Source organism: Carassius auratus, unplaced genomic scaffold (genome assembly GCF_003368295.1).
Source record: "Carassius auratus strain Wakin unplaced genomic scaffold, ASM336829v1 scaf_tig00033419, whole genome shotgun sequence".
NCBI lineage: Eukaryota > Metazoa > Chordata > Actinopteri > Cypriniformes > Cyprinidae > Carassius > Carassius auratus.
In genome coordinates, this window is record NW_020526077.1 from 217,984 (window position 1) to 232,619 (window position 14,636).

Genomic DNA, 14,636 nt, shown 5'->3' on the forward strand with positions numbered 1-14,636 from the left:
CTACTGGCCCAGTTCACATAAGCATACTTTTCAAGTGTTTGCTTAAAATTGTCATCTGTTTCTGATAGTAACGCATCTGCTGTGATTGAATATAGAAATGGATGTTAATTCCAGGTGTAAAATGGGGCATTACTGTACACACGCTTCCCTTATAGCCCTTAAATGCATACAGAGATTGAAATAACACATTATTATGTCAAAAACAGCTTGGACTTTCAGCATATATGTATTCAAGCCCCTTTATTTTAAGCACATATGAATTACGGATGTTTGTCCCCTACTCCTGAGCAAATATGGAAATAATGAAGCAAATAAATACACAAGCAAAATAATCTATAAAATGTGAGGGTTAAAAAAAAAATGGAGCTCCAGCTGTGGTTACCAGCACTTTATCATAAAAAAATACAGTGGTAACATTATAGCTTTTACAGACTGAACCTAAATTTACAGTTAAAAATTGCATATTTAATTATCTTATTGGACTGTAACATACCAACCTACTGTATTACCACACTCTGGTTTTTACCCTTAATTATACAGTGACAACCACCAAAAAACAGCTGGTAAAGAGAAAGCCACATGATAAAGTTCATCACAAGTAGCCTTCCTCAAGGTAAATACTAATATATGGAAGATGCCCACAAATACAAAACACCATCACAGTAATACAAATGATACTAAAATAATGCAATAAACAATAATAACATAAGATGTGACCTAAAATCATAATGTACATACATACAAAAAATGAAAATAAAATAAAAATTCCAGAATTGTCAGTTTACGGATTTTACTGTAAATTCTAAGATCACTTGTTCTTTTTCTTAGGGTTTAAATATAATAGTGTTTAACTGCATATTTTACATGAATTTATTATTATTTATATTATTATTATTCATTTTTAGATTTATTCAAGGTAAGCACTGACCTAAACAGTGTTCATAGATGACATTCAGCCATCTTTATCTAAAACCAAACACATCATTATTCCTAGACACGTGATCGGATTGTTTTTAGGTGCAAACAGAGGACTTAATGAAGAGCTAAACGAGAACTTAATCTTCTTATCCTCTTGAGGAAAGGGGTAATTTGTCATAGATTGACAGATAAACTGATCCAAATGACTCATTTATATGGATTTAGAGGCAAAGAACTAGGACTAAGTGTTACATGTGGAAAAGTAAGGGGAACAGCCCTTACTGCAAAAAAAAAAAAAAAACCTTTACACAGCAAAAAAAAATATTCTCTTGTACAAACATCTAAACATTCTTCATTTAAAATAAATGTGTTTTTGAAGAAAAATTACAAGATATTAAAAAAAATATATATCAAAAATAATTTTTTAAAGTAATTTTTAAGTTAAAAAATAAGTAATTTCTTTTTAATTCTTTAAAAAAAATCTAACAATGGAGTATGATAATTACACTTAATTAAGAAACAAATAAACTTGCTGTTTTCTTACTCTATTGGCAGATTTGTTGTTTTTTTTTTTTTTTACTCACCAAATATAGATAAAACTAAACTTAATATATAATTTTGCTTTGTAAGTAAATGTATCTTGATTTAACAATGTTTAGATATTGGTACTCAGAAATAAGATAGAATTCAGAGTAAGAAAATCACGTCTAAAATATTGCATAAAAGGGTCTAAATGTAGCTGCACTGTTAAATTTCATGAAAGCATATTATACGTACACTTGACATTTCACTTTTTATATACAGTATCAGCATTTAGGAATATATTGCCCCATAAAATCTAAATCAGTATGCGCTTTCTAAAACGCATAAGTAAAGCTGAGCCAACCATTTTTTGTGCTTTTATTTAAAAGTGCCCTGCAGTTCCCGTGATGGACTGGCACTCTTTATTGTGCCGCAAGAGTAGTAGTTATTACATTTTCTTTGTTGCCTGCCTCTGCAAAACACTAAAAATGCTTTTCTTTTCTTAAAGGAAGAAGATCTTGTTCGGGAAAGTCGTGGCTTTTACTTCCGTGGGTACGGACTGGGCCATTGCTTACAAGCGAAAGACGGGACAACTGTGGATGGGTCCAGCGTATTCACCCCTCCACCCCCAGTGCAAGTCCTGTATGACGGAGAGGCCATTCGGAAGCGTTTTGTGGACCGAGCCAAGCGAATCGACACCATATCCAGAGCCGTCTTTCCTCTCAGCTTCCTCATATTCAACATCTTTTACTGGATCACCTACAAAGTGCTGCGACACGAGGACATCCACGCCAGCCTGTAATCACTCCACCTCTCCTGGTTACGCCACTTGTTCATCTTACTGCTTCTTTTCTTTTCTTATAGCTCTTCATTTAAACCCAAAACCGGCTGTCATACTCACACTAGAAGTGTATTTCAAAGGCACATTCACCCAAGAAATACCGTCAGTGTTAAACCATGTGCTCAGGTGTGACTTCTGGATTTCAAAAAGATTTTAAAGTGCCCACTCAGAGCGCAGAGGGCTCAAAGATGCAAATGCTGCTGTTGGGGACCTGGCTCTCCTCACTTTCTCATTTTCATTCGAGTGGATTGCACTAGTAGCCAGTGCTACTGTCCTCACTTTATAGGCTTCGTTTGAGTTATTGGCTGAAAGATTCTCGGTTGGATAGAATATACTGACTTGAATTTTACCACAAGGCGCATCCTTGAATGAATGTTTTTCAAAACCACAAAACAAATGTGTTTTTTTTACATTTTAAAATGCCAAACTAATGGGCTGTGAAGGGGAGGACTGGGATTTATTATCCATGGGAACAGTTACAGGGGAACGGTGTACTGTTTTAGTAAATAATGAGATTCTAAATATATATGACTGTATAAAGTGTACATATACGCAGAGTTGTTCACTAACTGCAGACAGCACAAATGTGTATTTCTTTCTGTCTTTTGAATTTGAATAAATGGATATTCTAACAGGAAGTCGAAGTTGTTTTGGACAAATTTCACACAAAAGCATAAAAAACATATTACATTTGGATTTATTTCAGGATTGGCCGATTACGAATTCTGTTCAGGGTAATCTTTCTGTTATTTTTCATTAACATTCATCAGTCCATTTGGAAAATGCGAAAATCCAAATCATTCCATCATGTGTTAAATTGCTTAAACTAATGCCTGGAAGAAACAGATGATTCGTGACGCTCTGTCACTGAGCTTTAATTGTCAACAAACAGAGACATGTATCACGCATCACAGCCATTCTTTATTATTGCCAGCCTCAAATGTGTCCCTCAGTCAAACATAAAAGCAGTCGTTTATTATCCTGTCCCGAGAACCGTTGGAGGATGCACAGAGATGCAGGGTGAAGGAGAAAAGCCGTTGTGCTGAAGAAGGATGGATGAGGATTTTAATAGGAATCACAAGGTGTTTTTTATCAGCTAATGAGTTTGAAAGAGACTCTGCGTTCTTTGCTAATGACAATGAATTAAGGCCGTCAACCTCTGCGCACAGCCCTTTGTCTGAGGAGTAACTAATCTAGTCCTCTCTACACTAGTTTCCCATGGGTAAGTGAGCGTACGAACAGACGAGCATGAGGAAAAGGAAACAAAATGCTTTGTGCAGGAAATGATAAATGCAGATTAATGCTGCCCCATTTGTTAACAGATTGCCCTGGTTTCTAACACAAATGACCAAACAGAATGACAATTATGCTCATTAAAGTCAGCATGAAATAAAAATTCAACCCTATTTCATTCACCTTTCCTGTTTTCTAAATGCGTCTTATTGATCTTATTGTGAACGTCATGTCATAACTCAATCTTCCGTTAAACGACTGTCTTTTCCGGTCAGTTTGTTCAGCCAACTGCAAGCTCACTTTCAGATATGCCTACATCCCATCAACAACCAGTAAACAGAACAAAGTTCATGTCCTGCATATTTTTCTTTTGTAATCACTCTCACTTTTGTTCAATCTGTACATCACAATATGCAACTGGATATTCAGATATGGCTCATGGTCCTTTCCAATTCCTTAAACTCCTGTCCAGTCCAAATAAAGGTAAAACCATGAATGCACAAACAATGCATTGGTAAATATTAGATATCTAGAATTCAAATGTAAAAAATTCAAATTATTTTTTTTTATATATACATAGCTCCAGAGATGGAGTTTAACCAATTTCACTGTTTTTGATATTAGTTTTTTCTTCTACGGTTAATATAGTTATAGGTGATATTCACAGCTATTGCAAAAATATAACAGTAAACTTCTTGACTTCACAGTTTAAAAATGTCCAGAAATACAATCTTCCTAACTAGTCCATCCAGCTTTGCACAAACTGCAAAGATGTAGGAGTCCTATCAAGCTATAATGTGTTGCTTTCAAGATTTCAGCCTCCGCTCATAAGTGAGCCTGATGATATGAATGTTTTTTTAATTCATATACAAACTAACACCCCACTCAAATGGCAGCTAGCCTTGGACAGTTTAAGGTTTCACAGTTTGAGTGAATGTGGTGGCTTGACATAATCGCTTAAGCCCTGCTCACATGCTGACAGTTTAAGTAGATTTTTTTCCCAAGAGGAAATCAGGGGGCAATTGGCAAATGTCAGAAAGATTGGCTATTGTATGTCACAATGTGCATTTTCCATGAGAGGCTTTTTGAGTTAACATGGTGGGAACCTGCATTTACTGCCTCTGAGAGGGTCCACGCAGATCATGATGGATAGAATGAGTGAGAAAGAAAGAACGAGAGAAAGAAATCAAGAAGATAAATAAAGAAAGGATATTTTTCCCATGCAGCAACCCTTCTACTTTCTTCATTTCCTCCAGCCGTAACTCTTTTGTTACATGGAGCCCTTTGGTTTGGTTTTTAGGGGGCAAACTGTGCCTTTGTAGGATTTAAGAAGATTTTCTAAATCTGCAGCCCAAGACTGACAAACACAAAATAGGTCTGTGATTTACGACACTCCTCCTGCCCTCCCCTCAATCAGTGTATCTCCCCCAGTGCCGCCTGTATCACAGATACAGAAACTCTAATGGATTTCACAGAGACACCCGCTGTGAGATTGTTCCATGGCTCTTCTCCTCAATAAGCACCAAGGATTCATAAGCTAACATCATTTACTTCTACAAACTTGCGTATCTGATCTGTGCAGGTGTCCTGAGACTTCGGGTAATAATGAGACCTCGGAAAATGTGTGTGCAAGAGAGGAAACGAGAGATGGATGGAGAGAAAGAGAGACAGAAAAACAGTGAGACATGCAATGAAGGAAATCCCTGAGAGAAATCAATGCAACAATATTCCTCTACATTTATTGATTCGAAATGTGGTGTTATGAAGGAAGTGTGGCCACAAATGAATAATACGATATTCTTTTCATCTCACTCTCTCCTATAAGAATGCAGTTCAAATCGCCACAAAGCAGAAGCCAAACGTATTAGTCATATTCTCTGGAGAGCAACTGAGGTCTTTGCATTTCTTGTTCATCTTCATGTAAGCAGTTAATAACATGGGAAGTGGGCAGGGCTGTTGGAGTGATGAATGGGAAGTTCAGATCTTATCCTGGGTCTGTCCTTGCACCAACTCAAGGGAATAATCAACATCTGAGTAGAATGTTAATAGAGCCTTGGGGAAAGTAATATTGTTGGAAGCACTTTCTCATTTACATTTTCAGCTAGATCAGATTTTGGGGGATTGAATAATATGTTTGATCCTAAATACACATAACAGCCAAGCAATGTAAACACAACCAAATGTTGGTAAGATTTTTGAAATGTTTTCAAAAGAAGTCTCCTATGCTCACCAAGGCTGCATTTATTTGATCAAGTAGAAACAGCAATATTGTGAAATATTATACAATTTAAAATTACTGTTTTCTTTTCAAATATATTTTAAAATGTAATTTTAAATCATTCACATGCTTTAGAAATTATTCTAATATGCTGATTATAAAAATATGCTGTATAATATACATTTTACTTATTTATTATTATAAAATGTATTCAACAATGTGATAAATTTAATTTGTCCTTGCTGAGTAAAGTATTAATTTCTTTCGAAATGGAACCCCAAACCTTGGAACAGTGGTGTGCACGAATAAAGAAAATATGAAAATCTGTGGTACTGTATTACTTTTAAAAAGCCATTAATAATTAATTAATAAGCAAACTTGAGCTTTGAGCTTGTGAGCCTTTGGATGGTCTGATATTCTTACTTTTGGTAAAGCATAAGACTTGGACCTTTCTCAAATCAGCTGGATAACATGATCATTGGGTTTTACACTAAACAAATACAAAGCCATTCTGAAATTATCTGATGTTAATTCTTCAATTCACTTTTTACAATTAAATTGTCATGCTGCATAATCTAAATTAGAAAATTAAAACCAATTGTCCAATTATCAGCAAGTAAAGACTACATCAAACCACTTTTGAAAAGCATTTTTAAAGTGCATTTGCAAGTAGTTTTGTGAGTAGTTTTTTGAAGTGAATGAAGTGAAGTGTTCTGTATGAGTAGGCTTGTCAAAATGGATTGAAATGTACCTTTCACAAGTGGTCATGTGGCTTTCTTTGCCTCTGGGTGCAGTGTGGGCTGTGGGGTGATCCTATTTCTCTGATACTCTGTCTTAAGATGTCCCCTGACAGCCTTATAAAGGCTCCTGTCAAGGTCTGTTTCTCAGTGAATGTCACATCTATATTAAAACAACAGGCTTTATGACCCATACAAAGTTAAAACATGCATATTATCACTTATATAAAAAACATATAAAAGCAATCATAGTCTGTGATGACGTTCTGTAAAAGAGTATTTTAAGAGGTTTGATTCAAGCCTCCCGTTTCTTTCCTGCTCTCACATTTACTATTTGAGCCAAGTCATGTCTTCAGGGAAAGAGACATCCCCATTACGGAGATGAAAACTAATTTTGGAAGCTACAGCTAGGTATGCTTCAGGTGTTCTCCAAGATCAAGTACACAAAGAGGAAAGTATTTTTTTCTTGCTCAGCCAGCCACCCATCTGTCAGAGCCAACCCCAGGGTGGGGGCCTTAAAAGCCCCTGTAATTGATGGAGCCCGGAGGTCACAATAAGACAATATTTGATATAGAATATAGATTTTTAAAAATACACTATGCCCTGTTAAAAATGAAAGTAGCAGGATGAAGAGGAGGGATGGGGAACAGACAATCGTACCACCCTCCCAGCACTTTGCTGCAGAAACCGTTCAATCATTCAACTATAGAATATATATATATATATCACATGGCAAGTAAACACGCTGGTGTTGATGTTCATTAAAACAGCACAATTATGAGTGAGACAGTTCAATAAACATGAAATTTAACGAATAGTTCACCCTAAAAGGAAATTTTGCCAAAAACACTCATTCTCAGGCCATCAAACTGTTATAAATGATCAGAGAAAATAAAACAAAAAAACGGTTCACCCATAAAAGTCTTCTTCAGATTGAGTGGCTTTAAGTGATCTGAGCCAACTACTGAACAACTATTTGCATTTCTCCTCCCCTTCACCATTTCTTTCTCTCTTAATGCCATTCCTGCTTTTCTCTCTATATCTCTAACTTCACTCGAACTTTTCTCTCTGCCTGTGTGTTAATGATTTCAAGCGGGGCTGCCTGAGGTGAGCTATCAGAGAAAATGATAGGAAATTATATACCGGTTAGTACAGTAAGAGGCTCTGGCAATTTCTTTAATTGCTTTGCCTTGTGCATTTCTGTAGAGATTCCTTTCTATATCTAGTAAGAAAGCATGCATCTTCTGCCACTTGAAGTGTTTTCCTCCACTTCAGGTGTGCAACATTTACAATGCTATCTCTCTGACCATTGAGCCTTTTGCAAACCTCTTTTTTCTTTATCTGTTTGGTTCATTCAGCTGGAGGAACAGGCAATAAAGACTCTTCACCCAAACACAAAAAAAATCTGTTATTATCTACTCACTGTCATTTCCACAGAACATAAACAAAAAAAGTTTTGAAAGTATCCTCACATAGATTTTTAGAAAAAGCAAAACAACAGTTTATTGTGACCACAGGCTGTCAAGCTCCAAAAAGGGCAAACAACAACAAACAAAATTTAATGAGACCAATGACGTATGAAGTTACTGACGTCCAGTTTGTATCATACTGCCATATTTGGTTTGAGAGCTGGAGGGGAATTTTATCACTTTAATCACTTAAACCACATGTTGTTTGTTTCTCATAAAGCTTCAGAAAACATACCATTTGGACTACTTCTATAATGCTTTTGTTTTTGTCCTTGAAGGATATTTACATCTTTTAATCACTATGAACTGCTGTTTTATGAAGAAAAAAAAATTCTGTGGTGTTTTTGTGTTTGTTTTATTTAGGTGAATAATTCATTTAACTATTCCCTTTCCTTCACTCCTCCTCAGAAAACCTCTCTTCATATGCATTCAGGGTAAACAGAGGATTTTTTTCTCCTTGCTCTTTCTCCTCACCCGTTAGACATCCTTCACACTTTAATGCCTTGGAGACAACTGGAAAAGGACAACATGTGTGCTATTCCTTCACCGTGTTGACACTGAATCAGTGCCGCAGGTCAGCAGTGTGAGATGAGAAATAATGACTGCCTGTGGAGAGAAGGAGGTTGATGTTACTGATTCACAGGCAGTCAGGTTATAGTGCAATAGCTTTTCACTTTTTACCGTTGGCGAAGTAAAGCCAGGATCTGCTTGTAACACACAGTGCAGCACTGCAAGCTGACATCACTGGCCGTCTGTCACCATGACAACTGGCATGCACACATACTTACTGCAAATCCCACTTTATATATTTATATATATGAACACACACACACACAGTGTAAACAAACAAAAGACAATGGATGAGCAGGAGTCTAATGTGTATCTTTTATCCACAAAAATCATGGTGAAAAGAAGCTATCTATCAGCCACACACTACACTAAAGCCACAAAGGCAAGCCTGCAACCTTTAGTCAAAAAAGCGTAATGGCTAATGCTAACACTCCAGCTTTAGCAGTACGCAGAGAAGGAGACGCCGCTTTATTTAAATGGATGTCAATGTAGGAGAGGCTCTATTGTGCTGAATAAACAGCTTTTTTAAAAGGGAAACAGCTTAGCATTTAATGAATCGACAGCCTATTGGCTAATTACTTTTACACTGTTTTACAGGAGAATTAACTGACTTTTTGCGACAGCTGGGATTCAGCTTAAGGCACTTCTCATTTATTCCTATGGTATCCGTAAATGGCAACTGAGTGTCGCACAGCTCTGAATTAAATTCAGTGATGTCAAGGCTATATGTGACTTGTTATTAAGGCACTTGTGATCCAAGTTTACTGTAACACCTTCTCCAGTAGTTAGTAATACGGACTCTCTCACCTCAGAAAAGCAAACAATCTCTGACTTCACTTTGCACTCTATTCGCTTTCCATGCATATGAATTCACGCACATGGATCAAAGACATCTGGTGGCCTGCAAATTTGTAGAGCAAAAAAAAAAAAATGTATTTTAAGAGGTTTGATTCAAGCCTCCCGTTTCTTTCCTGCTCTCACATTTACTATTTGAGCCAAGTCATGTCTTCAGGGAAAGAGACATCCCCATTACGGAGATGAAAACTAATTTTGGAAGCTACAGCTAGGTATGCTTCAGGTGTTCTCCAAGATCAAGTACACAAAGAGGAAAGTATTTTTTTCTTGCTCAGCCAGCCACCCATCTGTCAGAGCCAACCCCAGGGTGGGGGCCTTAAAAGCCCCTGTAATTGATGGAGCCCGGAGGTCACAATAAGACAATATTTGATATAGAATATAGATTTTTAAAAATACACTATGCCCTGTTAAAAATGAAAGTAGCAGGATGAAGAGGAGGGATGGGGAACAGACAATCGTACCACCCTCCCAGCACTTTGCTGCAGAAACCGTTCAATCATTCAACTATAGAATATATATATATATATCACATGGCAAGTAAACACGCTGGTGTTGATGTTCATTAAAACAGCACAATTATGAGTGAGACAGTTCAATAAACATGAAATTTAACGAATAGTTCACCCTAAAATGAAATTTTGCCAAAAACACTCATTCTCAGGCCATCAAACTGTTATAAATGATCAGAGAAAATAAAACAAAAAAACGGTTCACCCATAAAAGTCTTCTTCAGATTGAGTGGCTTTAAGTGATCTGAGCCAACTACTGAACAACTATTTGCATTTCTCCTCCCCTTCACCATTTCTTTCTCTCTTAATGCCATTCCTGCTTTTCTCTCTATATCTCTAACTTCACTCGAACTTTTCTCTCTGCCTGTGTGTTAATGATTTCAAGCGGGGCTGCCTGAGGTGAGCTATCAGAGAAAATGATAGGAAATTATATACCGGTTAGTACAGTAAGAGGCTCTGGCAATTTCTTTAATTGCTTTGCCTTGTGCATTTCTGTAGAGATTCCTTTCTATATCTAGTAAGAAAGCATGCATCTTCTGCCACTTGAAGTGTTTTCCTCCACTTCAGGTGTGCAACATTTACAATGCTATCTCTCTGACCATTGAGCCTTTTGCAAACCTCTTTTTTCTTTATCTGTTTGGTTCATTCAGCTGGAGGAACAGGCAATAAGCCTGCAACCTTTAGTCAAAAAAGCGTAATGGCTAATGCTAACACTCCAGCTTTAGCAGTACGCAGAGAAGGAGACGCCGCTTTATTTAAATGGATGTCAATGTAGGAGAGGCTCTATTGTGCTGAATAAACAGCTTTTTTAAAAGGGAAACAGCTTAGCATTTAATGAATCGACAGCCTATTGGCTAATTACTTTTACACTGTTTTACAGGAGAATTAACTGACTTTTTGCGACAGCTGGGATTCAGCTTAAGGCACTTCTCATTTATTCCTATGGTATCCGTAAATGGCAACTGAGTGTCGCACAGCTCTGAATTAAATTCAGTGATGTCAAGGCTATATGTGACTTGTTATTAAGGCACTTGTGATCCAAGTTTACTGTAACACCTTCTCCAGTAGTTAGTAATACGGACTCTCTCACCTCAGAAAAGCAAACAATCTCTGACTTCACTTTGCACTCTATTCGCTTTCCATGCATATGAATTCACGCACATGGATCAAAGACATCTGGTGGCCTGCAAATTTGTAGAGCAAAAAAAAAAAATGTACCCAATGGAGCACCTGAATGTCACAGATTGACCTTGTAGCTCTATTAAACTTTACAGCTGCATGATTTGCAGGTAATTGTATCAGTTAAAAATAACAGGTCAATAAAAAATAAGTAGAATTTATAAAGGAAACAAAATTACTTCGATGAATTTTTTCAACATTGTGAATAAAACAAAGATCATTTGAGTAAGTGTTAGAAGAAAATATTTCAAGCTTTCTATTTTAAAGTTTCAAGTTTAATTCAATGTTCTATTTGCTGTTTCTTTGTAAAAAAAAAATTGAAATTTACTATCAATTTCTGAGAGAAATTTGTATCCACATCTTTTTTTTTTTTTTATTGCAGGAAATAGAGAAAGAGAAAAAGATGGAAAAATAATCAAATTGATTTTTAGGTACAAATTCTAGAAATGTATTCCTGTTGACACTTTTCTATTTTTTATATCTGTGACATCATATCCTGTTGCAAGGTCTGAAATAATGTCACATGCTCAAAGCCAAGTGTGAAGTTGTCTTCACTGTCTACTAGGGGCACGTCTGTAGAAGAAATAACCTCTGTGCTGCCCCATTGGCTCCACAGAGAACAGGCTAGTGATAAATAAAAAGGTCACTTTCTCCATAGCAATTAAAAGGGGTAAGTCCTTCTGCTAAATATCACATTGGATTTCTCAGAATGTCACCTGCAGCATATTAATGACCATTTTTGATGCATCTTAAGGTTAGGCTTGTTTTTTACTTTGTCTTTGCTTGCTACTTCAGTAACAGACAGACATTGTTTACTCATAGTGTTGAGGGAATCTTACAGAGCATTTCCCTTGCTTTTCAGCACAAAATCAATACACAAGATCTAGGTAATAAGCAGAAACCAACAACAGAGGCAGTTCAGAGATTTAGACCACAGTTTGTGATATACTGTTTTTATCTCCTCAACAGCAATACATTTCAGAATCCTATTTTGACTGGAAGATGCCTAGCAATCATAAAACGTTTTTACTACATTTCACCACATTGCACACTGCATTTCGGTTGTAGGTAGATAACGTCGAAATACGATGTTTAATAATGTTCTAGAAGCCACATAAAGTGTCTTAAGTACCCTCAAAATGTCAATATATCATTTTTACAACAAAAACAAAAAACCAGACTGAATCATTTATGGCAAGCTTTACAATGCACTTTCTACATTCAATGAGGCATTTCAGACACAGGATTAAAACACATTGTTGAACAGGGGTAATTTACTAAAACCATGATTATTGCAATATCAACAGAAAACAGTTTCTCAGTGGATAATCATATAACATAACCTTAATAAAAGAGCACTGGAAATTTGCTGGTTATTCAGATTTACATGGCTGGACATGATGAGGGTGCAAATATATTGTAAGGAGAAACAACGTTTCTGCAACATTTTGAAAATATGAATTGATTTGCACTGCTGTAAAAATTCTGTTTGAACTATTTTCATTTTATTATTTGAAACTAACAAAACACTAAAAACTAAAATCAATAGTTTGAACATGCAAGTGAATTTAGGCATAAAAACAGTGTTCATGTATTATCATTTTATTTAGCTTTGCTAAATAGACATTTATTAAATTATTATTAAGGTTATAAATTATGAATGTTCTTTAAAGATAAACTTTATAAGCATTAGATGATATAATCTCTCTCTCTCTCTCTCTCTCTCTCTCTCTCTCTCTCTCTCTCTCTCTCTCTCTCTCTATATATATATATATATATATATATTTACCATGCTTCCCTAATATTTGTTGAGCTTTTCATGATTAAAAAAATAAATAAAAAGTGCAAAGCAGTCACCATCTCATCACTTACCCAAACATAGTACTTAGTACTAAACCCATGATTAGCAGGCAGAAGATATGGTATATATGTCTGTATTGCACAAACTAGAGTCAGTTTTGTGTATCCATACCATCAGCATATCATCATTTGCATTTTTTACTTTATTTAACAGAAAATGTTGATATTCTAATGGGGACAGAGCAGCCCTTGTTGCTACGGTAACCGTTGCGCATCAAGGACGGGGAAGTAGTAAGTCTATGGGAGTGGCAGAGGGGTGGAGGAGGGAGATACCAAACCCAAAGGGAAGCAAATAGATGAGAGAAGGAATGTGATGCAGATAGAGGAAAGAAATGGAAAGGAGGAGCAACTGGGGCTCGAATGAATTGAGCTCATGCTCCATTTCTCCACCTCCACCCTCAACTCCCAGTGCTGTCATTATCACGATCAACAACATTTGTCTTTGCTGGGGCCTCCATCATAAAAATCACATCATCTCTCTTTATTACAACTGGGGTGGAGCAGCTCAGGCTTGCCTCATCACCCATGGCGGATGGCGTTTCAGTCCAGGGGCCAGCGACGTGCCGTATCCAGAGGGAAGCATCGAGCTGAAGGAGTTCCTACACCCCATTATTTACTGCTCGCCGCCCACAGAGCAGCACGCTGTCCAAACAGGCATTCCCGACAACCCTCTGCAATGTTTCATTTAAACCGCTACCCATAAAAAAAAATGCCGGAAGAGCTTAGGTTTGTCTTTCCAGACACAGCTCTGTAATGCAAATAAATAAATACACAATATATGGTAGTTATCTGTCAAGCATTTGCCCAGCTCTCACTATTAGATTTCCACTACATCTAGCCTACTTTTTTTTGTGCAGCTAGGGTTTTGGTCATAAACAACAGAACAAATCCCATAATTGTGTTAGGCAAAACTTAATTAGATTTTAGATTAATTAGGTTTCCCGGATCTTGACAGTAAATGTCTGAGGTGAGGAAAACTCTATCAGGCAAAACACATAATGAAGCTAAAAGTTAAAAGCTGTGTTGACGTACACTTCCAGAAGTAGGTAATTCCCCTGACAACTTCGCACAAGATTGCTGCTCATAATTATCGGCAGAAGTGACATAATAAGAATAAGAATTTAGCAGTCCCACACAGTCAGCATTTCGGGTCACACCACGGTTTTCTGCTAAAACCTACAAGGCACATGACAACCATGGTTCCTATAAAACAATAATTAGATGTTGGTGCCAAAGTCATTCAGAGGCAGTGCTTTATGGTTTTACGAATTTGAACTTAAAATTATTTCAGCATAAAGTCCTGCAGGAGCCATTTCATACACATGCCCTTAATTGATTTGTTCAAACAGGACGCAAACTCATTTTGATCCAATTTAGCCAACAGCAAGTGGATCCCATGCTGCTAGGTGTGCCACTCATGTGTAACATAAAGGAAATAGATTGTGTTGGCTTCATTTCGTGTAATGGACAATCTGTAATGGAGTGCACAAGAGAAAAGCATCAGAATGCTGAAGCCTGGATTAGGCAATTTGATCTAACAAGTCAACTGTGCCGTGTAAATCTTTGCATGACAGGGGTGAGAGGAATTCACACTTTCTCAAAAATTTTGCATTGGCCATTGTCTAAGAAACCAATAAACTGAAGGATTATTTTGTGGTAATTTAGTATGGCGTTTATAATTTAAATTTTCATTAAAGAGGTCCATCCTAAAAGAAAAAATACCCA

At 36.7% G+C, this 14,636-nt stretch overlaps 1 protein-coding gene across 1 annotated transcript in view; it reads left to right on the forward strand.

Annotated features, from left to right (window-relative positions):
- The window catches only part of LOC113081214 (glycine receptor subunit alpha-4-like), a 34,301-nt gene extending 31,935 nt beyond the window's left edge, over positions 1 to 2,366 (forward strand). Inside the window, exon 9 of the mRNA XM_026253295.1 lies at positions 1,949 to 2,366. Coding sequence (XP_026109080.1) covers positions 1,949 to 2,242 — 294 coding nt within the window. The 3' untranslated portion in view covers positions 2,243 to 2,366. The remainder of the gene's footprint in view (positions 1 to 1,948) is intronic.
- Positions 2,367 to 14,636: the final 12,270 nt, after the last annotated feature.